Here is a 26003-nt window from a genome sequence, read left to right as displayed (position 1 = left end):
TGCTCAGTCCAGCAAGGCTCTACTCTTCCTCAGAACCCCAGCAAACCAAGATGGGGATCCTGAGTACGTCAAGAGGGACTTACTGCAGGTGGCACTAATGTCAACTCTACTCACTGATCTACCAGAAAAATCACAGGCTAAACAAGCAACTGTGGGAATCCAGTTTTGACCTCTGAAATACATTGAAACACACTAAGGTAAGTTCAAGGCAAAGACACATGAACTATTTTTATACAACTTTAATTATTTTATTTACCTTTTTTATTCTGTTACAGTCCTTATAATTATCTATTTTAATAGCTTCTTAAATCATTGATAAGATCAATCATAACTGACTTAAATATTCCCCTACTGTTATAGAAGTTACTTCTAATTTTTCTCCATTATAGATGGTGCCTCAGTAAACATCTTTATACATAAAGAATTTCTTCTTTAAAATTATTTCCTAGTTACAAAATAAATAAGTCCGTGGGAAGTAATGTACAGCATTGTGACTATGGCTAATAATACTGTATTGGTTATTTGAAAGCTGCTAGGAGCGTAGATCTTAAAAGTTCTCACCACACCATCTATGTGAGATGATGGAAGCTTTAACTAATCCTACGGTAATCATTTTGCAATACATACATATATTAAACCATTATGTTGTGCACCTAAAACTGACATAATGTTATATGTTAATTATGTCTCAATAAAAAATTATTTCTTTAGGATAATCTCAGTAGCATGGACTTCTCAGAGAATATGAAATTTTAACATTTTTTGATGGGAGCTGCTTGAGTCACAGCTCAAGGGTCCATCCAATTTGTAAGCCACTACTGACAATTTTTAATGATCCTTCTACCTCAAGTTTATCCTAAAAAACATTCCTTATAGAGTGTGGTTAGAAGTTTAAATTGGTACCATTGTTTTAAAAGGCAATTTGCAATGTTTTTAAAAGTTAAAATGTGCAAAACTCTTTGACCCTAGAATTCTAGTTCAAGGAATTAGTTCTTTGAAATACTGGCATATCTACACAAAGGATAATGAACAGCAGTGTTTGTGGCAGCAAGGGAACAGAAATCAACGTAAATATTCATCAAGAGAAGAATATTTACATTATGATAAATCAAAATAATACCTATTTCTGTTTTAAAGAAAGTATATACACGTATACACACCTGTGTATGTTTGCAGTGTACAGGGAAATGTCAGGAGGATATACTAGTAGTAGCTACAGAGAGGAATTACATTGGGAGAAAGGGGGCAGGAGACTGGTGATGAGGGAAAAACTGTGTCTCACTCTGTAGGTTTGTATGCATCTGGATTGTTTATTTACAGTGAGCATATATTCATCTAACACTTTTATAATTAAAATAACTCTTAAAATAAAAAATACTTGAAATGAGACAAATTTCCTAATATTGGACTGAAAAAATGATTTCACACCTTCCTCTCTTCCCTTTTGTTTCATTGTCAATCTTTAAAGTAAACTTTACTTACTAAAGGAAACTGCATGCTAGCAGTACATTTCATTACTGACTTCATCAATGGCCGCTCCCTTGTAAATGGGTGGACCCAAAATGAAGAACCAGAAGAGAGTTACAGCTGAGAGAAGAATATAGATAGTTGGAAATAAAAAAAAGTTAAGAGACTAAAGAGTCATAAATTTTTAAATAATCTGCATTCTAAACCACAGAGCACAATAAAAATCCATACTTATTATGTATATGCCACCTTTTCACATTGGTTTTAACTTCTACAGTGGAACCAATGATTTGCTACATAAAGAAAACGCTGGATATTTATTTAAGCCTGCAGGCCTCAAAGTGTAATTGTCTGCAGACTATCTGGATAAGAAGCCTGTAGCACTTACTGAACTCAAAAGCCAAGGTCTTAGGTCCAACTCCAGATCTGAACTTAGAGGGTGCAAATCTGCAGCTTCAAAAAGTACACCAGATGACTCGTGAATCCCAAAGTTTAAGATATGCTTTTTGAAGCATTCAGAAACAGTAAGCGTCACAGAAGTAAACAGCAACAGTGATTCCATAAATTAAAGGCAAAAATTCTTATCTGGCTTTCTGAAAGACAGTAAGACCACAGTTTATTTTCTAAAGATTAAGCATTCTAATTGAAACAAATACAATCTGATTTAATTTAATTTAATTTCCTTTTTTGGTTGGGGGAGCAATTAGGTTTGTTTGTTTCTTTGCTTGTTTGTTTAACAGAGGTGCGAGAGATTAAACTCAGGACCTCGTGCACGCTAAGCATGCGCTCCCCACCACTGAGCTATACCTTCCCCTCCGCCCCTGCAATCTGATTTAGATCTTACACACCATTCAAGCAGGGAGTATTTCTATTCTGATCATCATTCTATGCCCAGTACCCAGTGTCTGACACATAGCAGGCACTTGATAAATACTTGCTGAATTAATATGATTTGGAACAAGAAGCTCCCCACATACACAACATTGGATGGACAGGACTCGGCAAGTGGGAGGGTAGAAGATGAGACTGAGGATGAGGTAAGATGGATTCTGGACAGGGCTCTGCAACTGAGGAGAATGGGATCTCACTTCCGTCACTTAACTTCCAAGTCTTAGATCCCTCTTCTATAAAGTAAAGGAGCAGATTCTGTGAAATTAACTGCCAAGAAATCATTTAAATGCATGCAGTCTGAAATGTTGAAATATAGATTCTAGAGTTAATTTAAACATCCCTTTGATAAATGTTCTTGGGTGCTCTCATTTCAAAGTTAATATTATAAAGACAGAAACGATTTGAAATGTGGGCATTACCTTCACCACTGATTTGTCATTCTGGGATTAAGTTTGAAACCACTGGGAAGAGGACAATCCATTTGAAAGCAAAGCAAGAAAGATAATGAGTAAAAAAGTAAACTGTCAGTCTACAAGTCTTGTCAGTTGTTATCATTCCTAATTCCAAAACCTATTATTTACACAAATTAGTTTTACCTAAATATTCTGCAATGGTACTTATTATAGTTATTATTTAATTTGGGCACAGTTATCTAAAAAAAAAAACCATGAAGATATTTAACAGGGAGTGGAGATTTTTACAATAGTTTGTAGAAAATTCATAACCATTACAGGACAGTCAATCAACCAAATGCATGTTTTAAAGAATCAAAAAGACTTTCTGAGCAGAGACATTAAATACAAATTGTGTTGAATTTAGAAAAAAAATCTACTTACTAATAAACATGACCTTCATTTACAGAGCTGCAAATCAGTCTTAACTGCAGCAAAGGGCCATGGAGAGCAGGAGCCAATATTAATCTGCATGCTCATCTCCAAAACTCTGGGACATCAGAGCAGGTCAGCAGATGTCTTAATTTGCAAGAGAACCTCCCTAGGCTGAAATGGGAAAAACAATGAGGGGTGCCCTTAAGATTCTGGGAGAAATGCTCGTTAACTCCAGACAAAAGTCAAGTTTCTCCAATCTCTGAGGAAGGAGGCAGTGGCCTGGGAAGGCAGAAAGTTGCCTTAAGATAGGGGAAGTCAAAAGACCTGTCCCCAGGCTTATGTCACTGTTACTATCCTCAGGGAGAAGTACTTTTAAGTACTAAGGGGGTAGGTCCTTTCAGTTACCCTCTTGCCCAGTCCCTAGAACACTTGCTCTATACCCTCAATGGAGACAATTGCTGAAAGAAAAAGCTGTTTTTTGGGAAACCTGGAAAGAGCTATTTAAAAGGAGGGGTGGAGCTTGTCCCACCTTGAAAAACCCAGTTGCAGTGAGCAGCACCAGCAGATGCAGGCCAAGGGAGGACGCTTGGAGGGCAGCAGGCTACAAACAACCATAAGCAAAGAACGCAGCAGAACAAAACCCTGGCACCGCCCCCAAGGCTCTTCAAGGGATGAAGCAGATGTAGCAACAGAAGAAGCAGCAGTAAGTGACAGAGCGTGTGGCTTACAGCCACGGGGGCCAAGGAGGGCACGGCTGTAAGGGCCTCCATGGAGGCTCATGAGCCAACTCAGCATCCTTGGGAACTGGAACCAAACTTCCTTGGGATCCCAGGAGCAATAGTGGCAGGGTATCGAAAACCACTACCAATGTCACTTATGCCCCATCCATGCCTAAGGCTGGTGTGGCTGGTAAAACAAGGCTTACGATAAAAATGTCCACTCACCTTCTTCCGAAGCCATGGTGTTTTGGACAATTTCATGAAGGTCAAATGAGGCTTAAAAGTTCTGCTTTCTCCAGCCAAGACACCTCTTTCTTGAAATGTCCTTTTTGCAGCATCTGAAGAAAAGAAAAAGAAGCATTAAAATGCTACTGTAACATATGGGTGTCTTAAATTATAAAAATGGCAATTAAAAAATAACATTATTTTAAAATGAACATTATAAACTGGCCTGAGATTTTTTTTTTAAGAGAGGAAAAAAACACAATGTGTATGATAACAAACACATATGACAGCTACATCTGTAGAGATGTCAATCTTTGGGTAAAACACACAAAAGCAACAATTAAAAAAGGAAACATTTAATAAATAAAATATCTGGCTGATAACGATGCTGATTTCACGCAATATCCCAGTGGTGGCCATATGTATAAAAAAGGACTAGCTTATCTGTCACCCTTCATATCTAAAACTTCTGCTTCTTAACAAGATGGAATAACAGGAATTAGATTTACTCTCCCATCTGAAACAAAAGAAGGACAAAAGTATATGAAACAATGGTTTGTGAGACACTGTACATCAGGTGATGAAGGTCAGTGATCCCTGAGAGATAAGAAACAAACAAGGTGAGACTTCAACTGCCCAGCTTATGTCCTTGAGTGTCCAGGCCCCTATTCGAGGAAGAGAAACCCAGATTGAGCCCAGTCATCTGACCGGATTCCGAAAAACAGAGCCAAGAGTATTGAGACCAAGGAACCTGGAACTCATGGGACAGAGTGCTAGAGAAGTAAGACCTGCACAGACAGAAGACTCCAGAGATCTGCAAAGGGTGTCCCTAGGGAATTCAGCTGCACTCTGACCAGTGCACGTGTGTGAGTAAACCACCTGAGGCTGGAAAACACATTCAAATGGATAAGAGAGAACGTGCCCAGCACTCACTGAGGGTCAGAGATTCTGTCTGTGCCCATCAGCCAGACTGGAAAGCGTCAAGATCCATGGGACAATGGGCAGAATAAACAGAAGGGTCTCGCCTCAGCAGAGAGGAAAGATTAGCTCTGAATTGGTACAGCTTGAGTCCCACCTAACATGTCTTAGACGCAAGACCCAAAAGGAAAAACCTGTTTCTCAGTAACTTGTGTCTCAGAACAAAGCCCAAGAATAATTACAGAAAGACAAAACTATCCAGCATCCAACAAGGTAAACTTTACAATGCCTGATATCTAATAAAAAATGAACAGGAAAGTATGACCCACAATGAGGAGACAAATCAACTAATCAAAAGGGACCCAGAACTAACACAGATACTAGAATCAGCAGATAAACATCAAAATAGTCCTTATAACTGTATTACTTATGTTCAAAAAGTTAAGCTGAGACAGGCAAGCTACAAGAAAGACCCAAATTAACTTAGAGATGAAAACGGCAATGTTTGAGAAAAATAAGCTGGATAGAATTAAGAGCAGATTAGACACTGCAAAACAAAAAATTAATGAACTCGAAGACATATAATAAAATCCACCCAAAATAAACACAGAGGGAAAAAAGAAATATGGAAAAAAAAAATCAGTGAGCTGTGGGGCAGCTTAGGCTGCCTAACATACGTGTAAGTGGCATCCCTGAAAAAGAGGTGGGAGAGAAGGAGACAGAGAAAGTAAGAACTAAAGGCTGTTAGGGAATGAGAGTTGCCACAACTACAGTGGAAAATAATCTGGACATAACTATTAAAATTTAAGCTGCACAAACATTTTGAACCAGCAATTCCAATATTAGGAAAATACACAAAAATAAATAAAAGCACCAATACATAAGATTCTCTACAGAGGCTATGTAGTATTGTTTGAATTAGCACAAACTGGAAATAACATTCATCAATAAAGAAATGGTTGCTAAATTTAGAACTATTATAATCAAAAGAATAAATCAGAGCTACAATATATTGACCTGAAAAGATGTCCAGGATATCTATGAAGCAAAAAGGGCAACTTTCATGGTTATTACATCCAGAACATGATTCTATAATTTATTTTAAAAGCGAGAAAGAAAATAAGCCCCATATATTTATGCTTTTATTAGCATAAAAAATAGCATAGAATACCTTAGGATGGAGGGTGAGACTGAACAGAGGCAGGAGAGAATAGTAATGTTCTCCTTATACATCTGTATATTGTTTGAATGATGACATGCGTTTTTGAGTAAAAAATTTTAAAATAAGAAGCACAAAAACAAACTGACTATACACTAGCAAGATACCATTGCTACGAGTATGTAAGCATCACACTAGAACACACAAATAGGAGGACAGAATTCTTTGCCATAGATGTGAAATATCCATCCCTTTCAGGGACCTTTGGTAAACAACTTCCTATTTGGTCTTTTAATCTCAAAATCAAGTAGGGTTCAACATTAAGTTGATTTTAAAGATGAGAAAACTGAAATGTAAGAAGTTGATGCTCACGGTCACATTCCACTTCAGCATAGAGAAGGAACTGGAATCCAGGTGCCCCAGTCATGCTTCAAGCCGGCTGAAACCCCTGTTTGATCCGTGGGGTCAAGGAGGGGCACAGAAGCTGCCTCAACAACTCAGTGGGGAGGAGGAAGGCGGGGATTCTGCCACCTCCCTCCATGCCCACACACACTGGTTCCAGTCAGAGATGCTCCCCTGTTTTACACATTGAGCTTCTGAGTACCATTTCATTTTTTAAAAGGATTCCAACACTTACCAAAAAAAAAAAAAAAGTTTGAAAATTAATGATCAAAAAACTTACACAGGGTCCCTTCAGTAGCAATAATCCCACCCATAATGTCCATAAAAAAAATAGAAACTGGTGAAATATAGGACACAGAATATGTCTTTGAATCTCAAATAAGACCATATTCAATCCAAATATTCAGTGAGAAATTGTCCCTTTTAAGTTCAATTAATTTTTATCAAATGTTAATTATGTCTAAATTTTTCTAACAATTAAAACTATGAACCTAGTGAAAGATTACCTAATGTTTCCAGGAAATGTATCCTTAAAAATAAAAAATATTTTAATGCAATACTAGAGTCATAAGAATGCTTTAGTTTTAACCACCAATTTTGTTGAAATCTGGAGACTACTAATGATGCACATAATTATAACAAGAAATATTTGGATGAAAACAAAACCAAATATATTGCCATCCAGCCTGAGCATTTTTTATAGAGAGTTAAGACATCAGGTTTTTCACATGGGAACTTAACGAAGATGAAAAGTTTTGTTATAATGACTGATACACATAAAAATAATAAAAAATAAAATGAATATAAGTCCCCAGGAAGAGTAGTTTCAAAGTGGAAACACCTGCACAAGAGAAAAATTAAATGGATGCACTTTAATTACTGAGGACATAATTATCAGCCCTGTCGGTGACAGCTGGTGTGGGTGGCTACTGTGCTGGCTGGCGTGGAGGATCAAGAGCAGGGAAGAGAACCTGCATTCACAGAAGAGGGGCCTAGGGCAGAGCCTGGGTGACAACCAGCTCAGCATCCATGGTGCCTGGCGCACATGCTTGGCATTCACAAGCTGTCCGTGGTACCTGTTGAATATGGACTGAGCATCACCTTTGTGCCAGGTGTTTCAGGTATGTAAACAACCCTAACAGGGAAGTTATCATTCTCATTCTTAAAAATTAAGAAACTGAGACTCTGAGATATGAATAACGTATCTGAAGATCACTCAGCTAGGTAATGGAGAGGACAGAATTTGAACCCAAATCTGACTACAAAGTTCGTGCTGCCTCCTACACGAAGGACCCCAAATTTTCTCTCTCTCTTCTCAAACAAAAAATGAAAGTGGTTATTTTAAAATCTGTATAGCAGACACGAATTTCAGGAAACAAATGCAAGTTTGATCATTCAGCAAATAGTTATTGAGAGCCTACTATACACCAGGTACTGTGCTGGGTGCTGGGGACACAATAATTCCCTGCCCTTAGGGAGCATCTATATATATAAATATATATATATGGTGCCACAAATACACATATATGTAACGTCAGATATCAATATGTTGTACAAAGAAAAAAAAGCAGTAAAGGTATACAAAGTGATGTGGAAGGGGCTGCTACTCAATATCTCAAAGTATTATCCCACATTTTCAAAATCTTCCATTATTGTTTTACTTCTGTGATACCTACCAAGTGCTAGTGTGTGCTCAATGTGATGTTCTGATCACAGTTTGTAAATTTGGGGCATGTCCTAAAAACCCTTCACTGCAAGTCACTGCCACCATATGATTTTTCCTGTCTTTTCTATAGTAATGAAAAAAAGTTAAACAATAGACCATTAAAATACCAGGAAAACATGAGTTCTTAGTTGTAAGCAACAGATGACAACTTTGGCTGAGTTAAGCAGGAAAGGAATTTATATAATAACATTGGGAGGACCAGAGTACCAGGTTGGAGGTCTATGAAACCAAGGAGATGTCCAAAGTTACAGCGGAGAATAGGTCCAGATGCCAACAGCTCAGCCAGCTGGCATTACTGAAACCATGCACACACACAAAGGGCGAGAATGCTGTCCCCTGCCTTAGACTGGTGGTAGCTACCACCAACGATACAACCCATCCCCAGAACAGATGCCACACAGTCCTTTTTCACTCAAGTTGTCAGCTTCTGACTCAACGTCGGGGCCAAAGCAAGATCATGTAGTACCAAAAAAAAAAAAACTCTGAAAGACTGTATCTGACATGAGAGATAGTGGGGAAGAGGTAAGACAGGCAGCCAGCAGGCCAACACACGTTTTAAGGAAGACTGTATGCGTAACAATTACAGCATCCCTTGGAGATAGCGAGGGTTCAGTTCCAGAGCACTGCAATGAAGTAAATATCAGAATAAAGCGAGTCACACAAATTTGGGGGGCATATAAAAGTTGTATTTATACTATACTGTAGTCTATTAAGCAAGCAATAGCATTACATCTAAAAAACAATGTACTTTATTGCTAAAAAATGCTAACCACCATCTGAGCCTTCAGTGAGTAGTAATTTTTGCTGGTGGAGGGTCTTGCCTCAGTGTTGATGGCTGTTGACTGATTGGGGTGGTGGCTGCTGGAGGTTGTGGTGGCTGTGACAATTTCTTAAAATAAGGTAACAATGAAGTTTGCCACAATGGTTGACTCTTCCTTTCACTTGAACACTTCGAGGCCATTGTAGGGTTATTAACTGGCCTAATTTCAATATTGGTGTGTCTCAAGAAACAGGGGGGCCCAAGGAGAGGGAGAGAGATGGGGACACAGCCGGTTAGTGGAGCAGTCAGAACACACACATTTATCAAGTGTGCTATCTTATATGGGCACAGTTCATGGCACCCCAAAATGACCTCAATAGTAACATCAAAGAGCCCTGACCACAGATCACCATAACAATACAATAATAATAAGTTTGAAATGTTGCAAGAATTACCGAACTGTGACACAGACACTAAGTAAGCAAATGCTATTAGAAAAATGTCACTGATAGACTTGCTCTACACAGGATTACCAGAAACCCTCAATTTGTTTAAAAAAAAGCAACAACACAATATCTATATGAAGCACAATAAAGTGAAGTGTAATTAAACAAAGTCTGCCCGTACTGTCATAATTGACTTACAGACTTTCAGCTCATATAAACTACAAACAGGTGTACCTTTTCTCAACTACCCTCTCATAACCCAGCTTTGAGCCTCTGTTTTGGCACATTCTCAACTGTTTTAAATGACCTAAAATCAAAATACTAAGCTGAATCATATAAAACTATCATTTTTACTGCTCAAAGACTGTCAAATATTGGCAATGTCTGGTGGTTTAACATATACCATGATGGATTAACTTACTAAATTCCCAAAATTTGACTAAAGAGACCAGGGCATATTTCCTAAGTCTTCAAGTATTTGAAAAACTATCACGTAGAAGAGCTTCAGATGGCAACTTAGCAACACGTTCACACCAGTCCCCAAAACAGAAATGGCATGAAGGTGTAAAAGGTAAAATTCATGTGTTCAGTTATTTACTGGGCAGTTCCCACACGTGCCAGGCACATTACACGGTAAAGACAGCAAACATGCCCATGTCCCTCCTTTCATGGAGCTGATAGTCTCATGGGACAGATTTCAGCCCAACAAGGAGAAAGACAATGTTCAGAATTACCAAAATACAAGAGCTATAAGGAAAGGAGCTTTGTTAACACAAACCAAAATGGTAGGCATTTGTATTGCCCATTACTCTCTACATTCATTTTTACATTTTATTTGATGTATCAATTTTACTATCAACTGATTCTAAAGAAACATTCTCTACTGGCTTCAGTGACAAATTTTGACCCAACAGTTCGCATTATTCACTGGGCCTGAACGCTTTGATGATGGATATCTATCTACAATACTGTTTTAAACATTAGTCACAAAGCACATTTAATTTTTATTAATGTGTTTTTCCAGCACAGTATATTCTCTAGGCACATAGAAATAAGGGAAAACTGACACCTTCTTTTGGAAAAGTATTTCTTAGCATTGATTTCTATATTCCTAATAGTATAATCTACTGCTTAGCCAGAGTACTGGGTAATGGTTATAGAAATATCATTTTTGAGATAAGAAAAGTTATTGCTAGTGTGAAAACCACATGTCATTTTTCATTTGTGTTAACTCATGCTCTGGAAGAGAAGCTTATGAATATTTTAAGAGACTGTTCAATTCCTCCTAGTATTATAGACATTCCTTCAAGCACTAAATAGAAAAGCACATAGCAAATACATTAGCCTTCAAAAGTCATCTAAGAATGCTCCCTGAATAACATAATTCACCTCATAGCTAAAGGAGCAAACTGTCTTAGTAGCAATTTTTTTACAGAAGTCTAGTTGATTTACAATTTTGTGTTAGTTTCTGGTGTACAGCAAAAGTGATTCAGTTCAATATATAAATATATAGATATATAGTATAGTACATATACTTTTTCCTAGTCTTTCCTATTATGTTTTATTACAGGATATTAAATATAGTTCCCTGTGCTATACAGTAGGACCTTGTTGTTTATCTGTTTTATATATAGTAGTTCGAATCTGTTAATCCTAAACTCCTAATTTATCCCCCCTCCATTTCCTCTTTGGTAACCATAAGTTTGTTTCCTATGTGAAGAGCAATTTCTTAACATATATCTTAAACACTAGGAGACTTTGCTATATAAAAGAACACTGAAATAAGTAATAAAGAGACAATACTTTTGTAATCCTAATAAATACAATTTTACCTATTTTTTTCCATTTTTATTTTTTGCATTTATTAAATTCCTTCCTTTACTGGAAAGGGAGCAGTGTAACTGGAGCAGAGTGAGCGAGAAGAGAGAACCATGAACAGACCGGAGACAGAGGCAAGAAACCAGAACAGAAGGACACCATGGGCAACAGCAAGAAGTCTGGTTTTTACCTTGCCAAGGTGTTGGGGCGAAAAAGCAAATGATGGAATTGATCTACCACTGGTGTTTGCCAGCCAAGTCAAAGAGGAGAACAAGAAGACGGGACACCTGTAAAGGCCACCAAGAGAGTGCTCTACCATGAAGCCTTAACTGGTTTAAGAAGGAATAAGCCATGTTGGCCACCAAGAGGAGACCAGAGGCCTCCATGAGGCTCCACAGCATGAGCAGGAATGGGAAGGAAATGAAACAGCCAGAAGGGTGGGAGCTGTGGTGACAGACAGATGGCTATACCCGATTCAAGGTCTGGGGATAGTTCTGGCAGATGGAGTCAAAGACTTCATGCTTACAAACTGCCAGAGCGGAGGGTAGGGGGTGCCATCAAAGAAGTCTCAGGGTTGTGATGGTAATAGTGACGGCGGATTTTTATCATTATTATTGTTATAAATTATTAGTAGTAGTGATAACAGCTACCATCTACTTAACACTGTATATGCGCCAAATGCTGTGCTAAAGCACTTCATGTATATGATCTCTTTTAAGAACAGTTACTACCATGCTCGTTTTACAAATAAGAAAATGAAGTAAGGAATGAAGTAAATTGCTTAAGGTCACTCAGCTGGTCACAGGCTGCGCTGGGGGTGGGGGTTGGGAGGTTCTGTCAGCTCTGGCCCACACCACAGCTCGCTTTGAGCCAGGATGCCTGGATGGCTGTGCTCTTGGTGCTGCAGCAAGCAAGGGAACAAAGTCCTCAATGAGCAAGAGGAAATACTCAGACAACAGCAAAAAAGGATAGGGAGAAGGTAACAAAACCCAACCCACCAGTAACAAAAGGCTTCTGTGTTAGGGCAGAACAGGGACAAAGCAAGAGAGAACTAAGAGAATGTGGGTGACGTCTCTGGGCCCCATGGTGTGGGGAGTCCAGTGGAATGAGGAAGCTGTAATCTCAGACTGGAGCCGGGCTTCAGCTCAGGCAGGAAGGTAAAGGGGGTGCTCCCAGAAGCTATTTAGGAGTCCAGCTGTTAATTTACAGCGTAACAGACTAGCATAGTGATTAAGAACACAGAATCTGGTGGAGGTAGCAAGACAGGGGAAGGGGGTTAAAAGGTACAAAATGCCACTTATATAAAAAAATTAATCCTGGGGCTGTAATATATAGCATGGTGCCTATAGTAATAATACTGTCTTGTATATCTGAAGGTCACTTTAGAGTAAATCTTAAGTGTTCTCATTGTAAGAAAAAACTGTCTATTAACTATGTGTGCTGATGGATGTTAACTAGACTTTCTGTGGTGATCATTTTGCAATATATAAAAATATCAGATCATTATGTTGTACACCAGAAACAAATGCAATGTTATAGGTCAATTACACCTCAATTTGAAAAGAAAGTCTAACAACAGGGAAATAGTACAATAAACTATGATGCATTAGAATATTATACAACCAGTAAAAAGTAATGCTTTTGGAGACTATATCATGACAATGATAATGACAGCCAATATTTCTTAACTTGAGCATTTATTCTGTACCAAATATTATTCTTTATGTATATTATATACCATATATGTATTACAATAAATAATAATAACATTTTTTAAAAAGAACACAGAAGCTAGAGCCAGACTGCCTGGATTTGAGTCCTGGCCCTACCACTTATAACAAATTATTTAGCCTTTTTATGCCTCAGTTTCCCTACTATAAAAAAGGGGTGATGATAAGGGTCCCTATCTTACAGAGTTGTTAAGATTAAATGAGTTAACATTTGTAAGATGATTAGACTAATACCTGGTATAAAGTAAATCCATCTAAGTGTTTGACTGAAAATCAAGTAAGATAAAAGAGGGGATACAGGGAACCAGAATATGCCATGCCAAAATACGCCACTCGGGCATAAGGGGTATTTTGAGCTAGAGGTAAAGAGAATCAATGGATGAAGAAAGAAGCTTTCCTGGAATTTCCCTTGCCTGACTAAAAGCAGACATTCGTGGAAAATGAGGACTGCCAGAAATCCCCTTTCCCAGGAAAGTTCTCTGGCCAAGGTGGACGTGGACACGCGCTAACAAACCTTACTCCGTTAGAGCCCCACATGTTTACCTTCCCACCGTCTGCCACCCTTGAAAGCCTAAAACCCTTTTCCCTTGTCTAATCACTTCTCTACAAATGTACTATTCTTCTGTTAAGATGCTAGATGAGCCCACATTCCAGCCACCCCTCTGAGTTACCCTTCATTGAGGTTTCTCTCACGTGACATGTACTGGACACATTAACAAACTTTGTTTTTCTCATTAATCTTTTGTCACTCTAAGTTTACAGGGTCCCCAGGGGAGAATCTAGGAGGGTACAAGGAAAAACAATTTTCCTCCCCAAGGGACGATGGAAAGGCTTAAAAGGGTGACAGAGGAGAGGAAGTATGAGGATCTCTGCCTCCGGGGGCCTGCATGGAGGCAGGTCAGGTGACAGAGGCTCTAATGGCCCTCAGAGGAGTAGGGCTGTGAGTCAAGACACTCTGACTGGGGAGAAGAGTTCATCTTTGCTTAGTGCTAAACGGTGTGTGGCTGAGGTGTTCTGATATCTCTGAAGACAGCTTAGCCGAGGCCATGAAGGGGGAGGGTCAGCAGGCTGCTGGGAAGCCCACCAGCCTGTGATGGTCAGAAGTCCATGAGTAGAGCAGCTGAGAAAGGCTCAAAGATAACAGCAAATGAATCTTCACAAGGAGCAGAAACACAAGGCATACACTTTCCATCTTTTGGGGGACATGACAGGCAAAATAAGAGAACGAGTAATGTTCAAATGAACATCCCAAAACATCCTTTCATTCTTCCTTTTATGAGATAAATGTACTTCGAATCTTTTATCATGCTAACCAAGGGCACTTTTCTCATTTAAAAAAAAAGATTTGCAAGGACTATTATAATTTCAGCAGGCTAAATTTTTAGCAATTCCTCAATCTAATACACTTCTTAACAAAATTACATTTCACTAAAAAAAAAGAATGAAATTACATATTCATTTCAATGCAAGAGGCTTTCAGTGCAATTTCATCACTGTAAAATGTGGAGAAATAACATGTAAGCGCATAATTTTCAAATACCTCTTTAGCTCTATGAGCTATTGTGTAACGCTAGAAAAGGAGAAGGAGCTGTTTTATTCTGGAAAAACAGGATCACTCAAGGTCAAGGGAGGAAGCTGAGACACAGGGTCTCGGATGCCATATAGCTTACCAGCTCCCTTCAGCGGCTACCGTCATAAACCTACATGTACATGGTGCGCAAAGACGGGCTTGGTCTCTTCAGCCCACCAGCATCTACCAAAAATAACAGTTAGTAGTTCTTCAGTTCAGACTATTAGTTCAAAATGCATAATAATTTTCTTCAATTTTATACATTAACCCTAAATTACTCTTCATCCTGCAAATTTTCAGTAATGAGTTCAAATATTAGTATCTAAAATTTAGTCCTTTTTTTCTATCCACTGGAATATTTTAAGAATTGGTTTCTTTTAACTTGAAAATTGAAAAACCATGAAAACTGATCAGACTATTCATAAACTCTAATTTTCAAGTTAGTTTCACTTCATAATATGTACTTGAACTTTTTTTATCAACACTTCAATAATTAAATATATGTTCTTTAACAATTCTACTGCTTTCCATTACGTCAGACTAGCTCTGCCTCCATTATTCTGAACAAATAAGATTTTAATATTCTTGTGTAAGTAAAACTGAGCAGAACCCTGCGGGTCCCCCACAAGGATAAGAGCACCAGAGGGGAAAATCTAACTACACGATGACCCAACTATAGTCATAATATAAGCTGCTTCATCTTGAGCAGTAGTGAATGACAGCTAGCACAATTCCAAGGCCCGGCCACAACAGAATGGGATTAACACCACTGCCCATAATAATCTGATCTTTTCGGGCATCAAAGTAATTGTAGCTTGCTCTGCCCAGATATGTAAGCAGGCAACTAACTGTCAACAAGGAGATACTTCAGTTGGGATTTATAAGTAGTTCTTTGTAGGCAGCCCTTTGCAGAAAGCAGCTCTCTGCAGGGGACCCTTTTTGTCTTCTTACTTCCTTAGCAAAGCTATATTTTAACTAACTGCTGGCCCAAGCACACCTTTCAAATCTTTTGATCACACAATGTCTCACCTAACCTGTCAATTCTCTTTCTTAGATTAAAGAATTAGAAATGAAAAATAAGTAATTAACAAATGACTAGATCTTTTCCCCAGCTTTCCTTTCAGTAATCTCATGAGCAGACTGAACAAGACAGCATCTAAAGAACGGTCACAAGAAGTGGACAACTCTGCACACAGAAGGAGATGATGCAGAATCTGACCTCCTGCCTTCAGATTACTTCCCTTTTCTACCTTCAAAAACTTTCATGGCCAAGCAGAATCTTTGGAGTTGGTTCTGGGACATGAGTCTGCCCTCTCCCCAGGTTGCTGACCTCCTGTATAAAGCAATCTTTCCATTCCTACCAGCACTTATCTTCTCAAATATTGGCTTTCAAGCCGCGAGCAGCCAGACCTGAGTTCAGTAGCGTAAGCATATAGATATACATAGTTTATTACAACGTTGTAAGAAATATATTACCCTGGTCAACTGGATATATTCTTCTGAAAGTTGTGATGTACTATTTGAATAAACAGTTTATAAAATATGACACAAAACAAATATGACATTATTTTATTCATCCTGCTGGACTAAAGCAATACTAATTGAGGCATTCTTTTAAAAACAAATCTAATGAAGTAACATACTGACAAAAGTTACACATACTGAACATTCAAACTATTTGAACACTATATACATTGAGGCTCCAACTAAACTTCATTGAAATTTTTCCATATATATATTCAAGTATTTAGATTTCTTACAAAACTGCATAAAAACTATAATCCAAAGCAACAGTACAATATACACATAAAAGACTAAATGCATGCATATCAGACAGTGATTATATGAGGGGACAGAGTGCTGTTCTCCCTCTATTGTCCATTTTTTATAATATTTTGTTTGAATTTTTAGAAAAGTCTGTATATTTTTAAGCAACAGTCTCTGGCATCTAGAAAGGAATTACAGGGGCAGTGGCCTTTTCTAAAATGACAAACCAACACCCTTGGGCTCACAGTCATACTAAAGCGGATGATATTTCACATTCCTCAGCACACAATGGATCTTTCATCAATACTGGAAACTGCCTTTGTGAGAATATTTGCAAAGAATTGATGGAATTCTCAATGTTGCAAGCACCCATTGAATTATTTAAAAGAACAATGAATGAATGAATAATTAGAAATGTTTCTTGAGCTCAGAGATATTTACAAAAGGAAAGACCTGAATCTAGCATTTTCTCCAGGGCAGTCAGGAAGAACAGATTAAGTCTATGAACTGTAGGCATGGGTTCCCAAATGCTTTGCCATCAAAACTTTTCCCTCTCCTTGACCAACTAGTGATTTTAAGTCCTAAATGACTCATAAATATTGTTTAACTGCTTGCTTGTTTTTTTGTTTGTTTATACATACTTTGTTCCACAAAATAAAAACTCAACCAACAATGAAATGGAATCTGATCCTCATGCCTCGTTCACCCCAAGAAGAGGTGCACTTTTGAATGGGCAACTATAAAACTGCATAAAGACAATGTGATATTAAGTTTTAAAAAAGTATGTCTCAAAAGATCATATAAAATGTGATACCCTTTTTATAAGGTTAAAACCAATTAAAAATACACATACTTTGAGAAAATACAAGGAAATAATAAACACCAAAACACCAACTTCAGAATGATGGTTAGCTTAAATGAAGGAAGGCCAAAAGATGGATTAATGAAACGAAAAATGTGGTTAGATTACCACCAAGGTCTAGCTTTTGTTCTGGGTGGTGGATTCCCAGATGATTATGGTATTATTTTAAGATAGATAGATAGATAGATAGATAGATAGATAGATAGATAGATAGATAAAAATAAACCTAGTATGGAGTAATAATAAAAGTGCATTATAAATCAAGGATTACTGAACCTGAAATGAGATGACGTGAAATGACTTGACATGAAAGGGAATGAAAATAAAAATTGTTCGCAGTATGTAGACTAATAACCAAACTACGATCTCTGCATCAACTCAAAAGTCACTCATCTAAATTTTACAATTTTCTGCTTCTATTTCTCTGTTTTCAATTGTACTGCATAAAACAATGTGTTCTCCAATGGATGTAAGACCTTCTACCATCACAGATGGCCCTTCTGCTCAGAGGGTGGTACCCAAGGAAGAAAAAAAGGTAGCACAGAGGAAAATGCCTACTGACTCTGGAATGGAGCTGACAATCCCCACAAGCCTCTCAATGGGCGGTTGGTGGTTCTTATTAATTCACTCAATGCTTATTAAATACCAACTATATGTCAAATATCGTGATAAGCACCGGGATCCTTCAGACTTACGGTTAGGACAGTCCTAACACACACCTGAGTCCAGTCCATCATCTTCCAGACAGCCCCAGAATCAACATATTCCTTGGGTCAAGGAATCGAGATAACTTTCCCAGCCTTTTTTATTTGGCTACTTACCTACACAAGTAAATGCTGAAGCAGCTCACTTACAAAGTGAGGTTACCCTGGCTCCCCCAAATTAAAAGATGTCAAATCTCTATTACAAGAATGGGGAGAAAAAAATGCTTCTTCAACAGAAGAGATTTCATGTAAGTGTATCACTGTTTGTTTTACCTGCTATCTCCAAAAGTGGGTTCATGTGATCTCCTTCTGCTAGCTTCACAAATCCAACCTGATTTCCAAAAGTGTCAACCCCTTCAAAGGGCAAAGTCAAAGGTTTTCCTTGGAGGATTTCTTCTATGAATGGTTTTAAGTCCAAAAGAGCATCAATACCACTGGTGAGAGATAATGTATTTTTTAGTAACATATTAATCAATAAAATGTACGAAATCAAATGAGAAGCAAGGTCATCAGTTTTAGAAAGATAAATTAATTTTGATATTTGTACTATTTTAAAGCGCAAAATACCTTTAAAGCTCTAATCTATATGATCAAAATAAAACTAACATTAATTTTGAAACACAATCTATAGAAATGAACAAATCTTTACCTAATTATAATTTATTTTATATTAAAGGCATAAAAGAAGATGCTATTTTATAGTTCACCAAAAAGTTTTCAACCAAGGAAATAATGTATGGACAACTCAAAAAAATTACTTAAAATAGTCCAGAAAAACCTAATACCTACAAGCACTTACATTAAATTATCTGAAAGTTCTACCGTCTTGTTAAAAGTACTAATATTTATATAGTACCAGTATTTATGAGACACTCTACTAAACCTTATAATACATTATCTCTTTAAGATATTGTAGTCTCTATGATAAGATAATTTATTGTACTCGGGTTCAACCAAAGTACAAGTTTATATTTATCAATTACAGCTACGTAAGTTTGATAACAAATTTTTTCTGTTTAGCCTATGTGATTAAAAGGCTATTCTGTATTTCAAATGCTTCATTTTTTCTTTATAAAAGCAAATGTTTACTATATTAGTGAATTACACATTATCAGGTTTGGAATATTTTGAAAATTAAGATCCACTATTTCCATGTTGAAGAGGATTTTGGTATAGGTACTTTATGAGGAAAAAAAACTAAAATCTCACTAGAGGGCAGCAATTACTCAAAAAAGAAATAAGAGCATTCTTAACATTATGGAGAGGGGTTTAAAATATCCTTCTGGGGAACCACCATTAAATTATCTTGATCAGCCATTTGTTCACCAGTAATAATTATATGTCAAATATGTGAAAAACAATGTAGGCATTTTTCTAGATCTTTCATACTTCTAATTAGTTTTTGATAGTTTCTAACTGATTTTCATCCATAGCTCCCATACTGTCTCATTTCTCTGTCAAAACAATGTATAATACTTCAAAATAGCTTTGGAAATGTCAACATTTTTCATTGTACCTCCAAATCCACATCCAAAATCCAATCTTTCCTAACTGTATTTATGTTCATCCAAAAAGACACACTGTACACACTTCTACTACAATACCGTCTGTCACTATGTACTGATTTAAAGCATGTAGAAATAGAACAGCCATTTCTGGCTCATCCATCACAAATCAGGGGAATTCAAGAGACTCATTTTAAATGTAACTATATATGAAAGCAGGCCATGCTAATGGTGAGGGTTTTTCGGAGACAATGAGTTCTATATCCTATTTTTCTTTAAAGAAATATAGATGATCTAAACTCAGCCCAGTTTTTCAGTTCTTTAGTAACATAAATTAATAAATTTGTCCTAATGAGATGTCATTGGTCACAGAGTGAGAAGGAGGCATAGTGCCTATTGGTAAGTATCACTAACTTTCAAATTCTTTAAAACAGAGTATCTTTTCAGAAACAGTTTATGGAATGACTTCTTTATGGTAAAATGAATAGAGTATAGGCATGTAGGAAACAGAATTCTGAAACTGGAGTTCAGACCCAAAAGCTGTATTTAAAACTCAGGTTGGGAAAGATCAGAAGCCTGACCCCTAAAGACATGTGATTCTACTATTTGAAAGAAACAACTACAAGAATCATAATTTGTATATTTTGAATTACTAATGTATTGTTTTCTTCATTTTTTTTTTCCCTTTTCCTCAACCCCTTCCCAACCCAAGCCTTGTTCTTCATTCCCTCAGACTGTATGTCAGGGTAGGAAACAGAAGTAACCTGCAATCTATTCCGGCTTTGGTTTTCCAAAGAGTTTAAGCCTGAGCTTAATCCAGAGGCTCTACAGGCAGTAACAGGGAAAGGGGCCACCAGACATACAGACAGAGAATCCCAGGGAACTGGAGGAACAGCAAGGTCTTCCACCCCAGGTCGGAAAGCTACAGTCAATGACTGACACCCGACTTTCATGGCACAACTCTGGATCTGGGGGTGCGGGGTGTACAGGCACTCTAGGAATGAGTGAGGTAAAACAGAAATTGTCCACTAATCTAGCAAATGGCAGATCTAGCAGCTAATAACCTCGAGTGCCCACTGTGTGCTAGGCTCTGTACTAAGCATTTACACGTATTAGTACTACTATTTTCTCCACTTACTTCAGAAGTAAATGGTTTGCTCAAAATCAGGCAGCTATTAAGAAGTGGTTGCGCCATGGTTTCTAAATCCTTACCTGGAATCCTAACCTAAGCAGTCAGACTCCAGAGAACTTACATAATTAACATGAGAAAAATAACTGCATAACCAGGGGCTACCATCTGATAACAGTAACAGGGTTTAAAGTATAGATGAGGAAGAATATTTATATAGCCTATTCTGTACACTGACTTATGAGTTGGAATAAATTATAACAAAGAATACATCTTCAGAATTTCAATGCCTCTGTGGGTTCTGCTAAGTTTTACTTATATTAAAGCAGTAACTTGGAAAACAATATTCAAGAAAGATACATTACTCACATGTTTACTTCATCTTCATTTAATAACTGCATCACTAGCAGGGTAATATGAAAGGAACCATCACCGCTCATTGCTTTGGCCAGTCGCTGATCTTGCTGTATTATTGCATTTTGCAGGATCTTAATTCCTTTTGTAATCTAATCACAAACAGACAAAACAGAAATTAGGTAAGCAAAATTTCCTTATGGCAACTTTTAAACCAAGGAGAAAAATAAGCAACTGAAATGGGAACAATCTCAAGATTCTTCAACCAAACAACGCTTAATTGTCTACTAATTCTCAAATATCCTGGAGTGATGACTGGGAAAGCTTAATAGGATATCTAAGTTAAAAAAAAAAAGTCACACAATGCTTGTCCATCTTAAGAACATTAAGACCAACAACCTTATTTTACAGACTGGGTCATCACTGGTTGAGTGCAAAAACTCTCAATAGCCATGTTATCTTTCCAGAAACTTCTCCTTGGAATACACAGTATGACTCACTATAATTATGCTCTTTTCTAAAAATAAAAGTTTTACGCTTGCCACAGAAAGGTCAAACCAGCAGACAACATCCCATTTCCAGTGGCAATAATACTCATTTGTCCCCAAGTGAGTGTGTCTCAGAACCCATTCTTCACGGTCTTTAAGATTTTTGAGGACAGCAATAATTTCAACAGGCATGACTACCATCATTTTCCCAGACATGTGAGGAGGGACATAACCTTGGAGAGACTGCTACAAATTAAGTCTAAATGCATGTGTTAGAAAAACCATACAGTCTGCATCCAAGCAAAATCCCTGGACGCTCATCAGCCTTCCTCTCCCCACCTACTCAAGAGACACAAGAAGAGGAATAATGCCTTTTCCCTCCTCCATTTCCAGTTAGAGACAATTCTAATCAACTACTAAATGTGAGTGCATTGAAAAACAGTTTGAATATGAAATAGTAAACTGAGCAATCCCAAAGAAAAGGGCGCACAGAGAAGCCCAGAGGTGGCTGAACTAGAGAGAAAAGGAAAAGACGGGGCTGGCAAGAGGAGTCCCTCAAAAGACAGCAGAGATAAGAAACAGCTGAATCACGAGCACAGCTGACTGTTCTGATACTAGAGGAGCTGTTTTATCCTGAACAATATTCCCATTATCTGCAAAATGTGATTGGGCCAATCATGAGACGCTGTCCTGGGATCTGACTTCCCACATATCTTTACAATAAATCCGCATCACCCAAAGTACCCTCAGTGTTCCTGTATTCCTTGCAATCTGGAAGAGAGTAACACAGGAAACGGTGTTTTCCTGGTAGGAGGTTACGTAATAATACCTAACACAATATTTCCCAAGGTAAGATGTCACTTCCATGATACCCAACAAAAGAATATCGATAGCCTGATAAATAAAATGCTCCTAACGTAATAGTACACAAAGATCTTTTAGAATCAGTTTCCTCTGCTCTGTATGGATAAAATGAAATTGTGAACTCCCTGAGGGCAACGTCTATTTCTTCTACTCTGCTGTCTCACCTCAGAGCCTGGAAATAATCATAAACACAACATTTCAACAACAGGAACTAACAACAGGACTTTCTTGTATGGTCACTAGTTTCTAGGCACTACTGTGAGCATTTTCCACATATTAGTTCAATGAAGCCTCCCATCAATCCTATGAGGTAGGTACTGGTAATTACCACCATTAAAATAAATTAAATATAGAAGATTAAAAACAGCCACAGAACTTGAGAAAAGGATAACGTGCAATACATGAGAAAAGATGAGGGAAATACCTGGAGGAAAAGATCCAGGAGGAGTGAGGAGGAGGAGAAGCAGTCAGAAACCAAGGAGGAGAAGGCACAAGGAATATATTTTCAAGAGGAGACAAGGAGAGGGGCAGAGATGCGGCTACTGACTCAAGAAATGAAACATCGAGGGGAAGAAGACATTTAAAGGAGATTTTAAGGAAGTCGTACTGGATCCTGTGTAATAGAACATATGAGCCCTCACAAAAAAGCCTTTAGTGTAAGTCTAATACTACTCTGCGATGATTTTACATTTGAATTTTTGAGAGTTTTTTCCCAGGGGCAAAGAAGTGCTGAGATTGGCTCGCAGAAACAATGAAGCAGCTCAAGGGAGTCCAGGGTCATGTGGGAAGGGCCCAGCCCACTGTCCAGTGAATCATGGGTGCTCAAGAATGTCAGAACTCAAAACAGTATAACTACATCTTCAAATCTCAGCCGGTAAAAATGGTCATTCTGGCTTAACTGATCATGAAAAAGTGGCTTGCGATGAGAACTTTTTCATACAGAGTGATGCAAATCAAGGGTGCTGGCCTTGCATCAGAAATCCTGGATTTTAACGCCGGGTCTGCTGCAGGTGTAACCCCATACAGGTCACCTAGCCTCACTGAGTCTTGGTTTCTCTAATTATAAAGCATCACCACACTTACAGGGATGTGTTAAAGACCACAGTAGACAAGCTACATGCAAGCTCTACACCATTTGCCTAATATAAGGTATGCAGCACTGCCAAGATTACGAAAATCAGTGGTTCTCTACCCCAAGGGGCATTTGTCAATGCCTGGAGGCATTTTCACTATCACAATTTGGGGGTTGCCACCTGCACTTACTGGGTAGAGTATTTGCATTTTCATAAAAACTTATAGTCTTCATTCTAAGCTCAAATACTAATTATATATAAATTCAGGACACTGCTCAAAAATTTCCATCCAATTGTATACTCATCATTTTAGTGCAATGTCCCACTAACTAGTGCAAAATAGTTTTAGACCATTCGTATCTTTGAATTATCCAGTAGCTTGTAAAATTGCAAATTAAAAACTGTAGAACACTTTGAAGACTGTTTCTCTAAAGGCACACAGTACTTATAACACAAAATTAACCTCAACCTATGAAAATGCTAAAGATAATCTAATCAAGTAATGTATTTCTAACTATGCTTTGATGCTCCAGATTAATTTATATATTCCTTGATACCATCTTTAAATTTTTTAACGCTTTTTTATTCCTAATTACATTCTTAAAAGATAAAAAGAAAAAAAGAAAAAACTTCTGAGTCTTCTCTGTATGCCATTTTAAAAAGTACCAGTGTCATTAAAGGCCAAAGGAAACTAATTTTTACAGCCACTGTTTAAAATTCTACAAAGCCATTAAAGCTTATCTGTTATCATAATCCCCTGCCACCGGCACTACTGCACAATGTAGTCTTTTTAAACCTAATATTATAGAGTCATATTTAAACAGGATATGGAAAGAAATTTTTAAAAATAAAAGCTTATTAAAATCTTAAATATTTCATACATTGAGTAATTTCTTTGTATTTAGAGAATAAAAACAGACAGCCATCTGCTAAACCTCACTACTAAGCCATATTTCACATGCCTAAAAATAACACAATAAGAAAATTCATTTTTCTATCTTTTAAGCTTCCAAGTTGATTCAAAGCATACATGAGCTCAAAGAAAATACCTTCAAGTCAGTGCGTGAGGCAGAGCAGTTACAGTCTGGCACACAGGAGGAAGATGTCCTTGACTTCGTCTTTTGACATTATTTTTGGATTTTTTCCTAAGCTGTTACCATACATTATTCCTTAATTTGCTGCCTCATTAAGATTTAATGGAATTATCGCATCAATTTGCTACCTAACTTTTCTACAAAGCTGAATACGCTCATTTTTCTTGCTTCTCCACACCATGAGAAGAACTTGAAAAACTGATGATACAGCGATAACTTGGGAGTAAAGCAGTAAAAAAACCATCCTCAAATAGAAGAATTTTCTGTATCCACCAAGTGCTTAACATACATGATGATATCAAGTACTTTCACAACTACATTTCCCAGAAAGGAACAGAATGCACAAATCTACTTCTGTATTTTCATAAGATCATTAATTTCTCACATTACAAAATGATGAAATGCAGAATTAAATGTAATAAATGTCTAACAAGTGCCTTTTAAAACCCCTAAAAATATCACACTTTTCCATTGGTATAAAAAGATTATCTTACAAAAAATTTAATACACTCTTAATTATAATCAGCTTCTAACTGGTCCCTTGCATTTTTCAGTGATGACTTACCTTATCGCTCATAAGAAAGCATACAAAACCAACATATGGCTAAATCCACCTAGAACTAATAATGAAACAATTCAAGCCAGTAAAGAAATATTTAGAATTTATTATAACATCACTAAATTTTTTCACCTTTATTTTTATTTTTTTAAACTTTTTTTTATTGAGTTATAGTCACTTTATTTTTATTTTTAAACTAATATGTGACCTGCAGGTAGTGGACAAGCACATACTTTCATATACTTGCAATTAGTATATTTTTATGCAGTCATTCTAATTCATTTTCCAATTTTATTTCTTAAAAATATGAAAAATCATGATTTTCCATTAAGAAAGCACTCCAAACTAAGAATGTGTTTTAAAATCAAAGACCCACGCAAGTCTGAATACTTCCTTCTTTAAAACTAGGTGCCAACAAATAGAGGCCAAAAGTAGAGCAGCTCATTGTCAGTGTGCTAGCTTCCAAAAGCTTGTTTGCAGGTCATTTAATTGGAACTTGGAATACAGTCTCACATTGAAACAACGTTATAAATGCTGCTCCTTTTCCCAGGCCTTCCCACAAAAGCTCATAAGTAGTTTAAAAAGAAAATTCACATCGGATACTTTCAAACAAAAAGGTGTTCATACAAAAGCTATAAAAAGTATCTCCTAATCTTCTCCCATTCCTACTTCTCCCCCACCCCTGGCCCCATATTTGCACCTAAGCGTTCGGTGACCCACAAGTGAGTCTTCTTGAGACAGAAACATTAAATTATTTGGTTTCCACATTACTTGAAACTTGTATTCCCCACTATCACAAGTCACCCCACCCCCTGGAAAGCAAACTGCTTTGAACCTCTATTATAAAAACCGGAACTTGGTATGCCAGAAACGCATCTTCTGCCCCAAAATGACAGTATTGTGTGTGTGTGTGTGTGTGTGTGTGTGTGTGTGTGTGTGCGCGCGC

The 26003-nt window shown here is 37.3% G+C and overlaps 1 protein-coding gene across 4 annotated transcripts in view; it reads right to left on the bottom strand.

The window, feature by feature from the left end:
• Window positions 1-26003, bottom strand: part of AKAP7 (A-kinase anchoring protein 7) — a 106081-nt gene that overhangs the window by 63211 nt on the left and 16867 nt on the right. For all 4 annotated transcript variants that reach the window (XM_032484925.1, XM_032484924.1, XM_032484923.1 and 1 more), the window contains exons 4-6: window positions 20995-21131; window positions 18265-18425; window positions 4130-4242 (exon numbers count right to left, since the gene is read on the bottom strand). In XM_032484925.1, the coding sequence (XP_032340816.1) occupies window positions 4130-4242; window positions 18265-18425; window positions 20995-21131 (411 nt within the window). The remainder of the gene's footprint in view (window positions 1-4129; window positions 4243-18264; window positions 18426-20994; window positions 21132-26003) is intronic.

The sequence above is a fragment of the Camelus ferus genome, chromosome 8, assembly GCF_009834535.1.
Source record: "Camelus ferus isolate YT-003-E chromosome 8, BCGSAC_Cfer_1.0, whole genome shotgun sequence".
Taxonomy (NCBI): Eukaryota; Metazoa; Chordata; class Mammalia; order Artiodactyla; family Camelidae; genus Camelus; species Camelus ferus.
The sequence above is the reverse complement of the archived record's forward strand: the minus strand, read 5'-3'. Positions and strand labels throughout refer to the sequence as shown.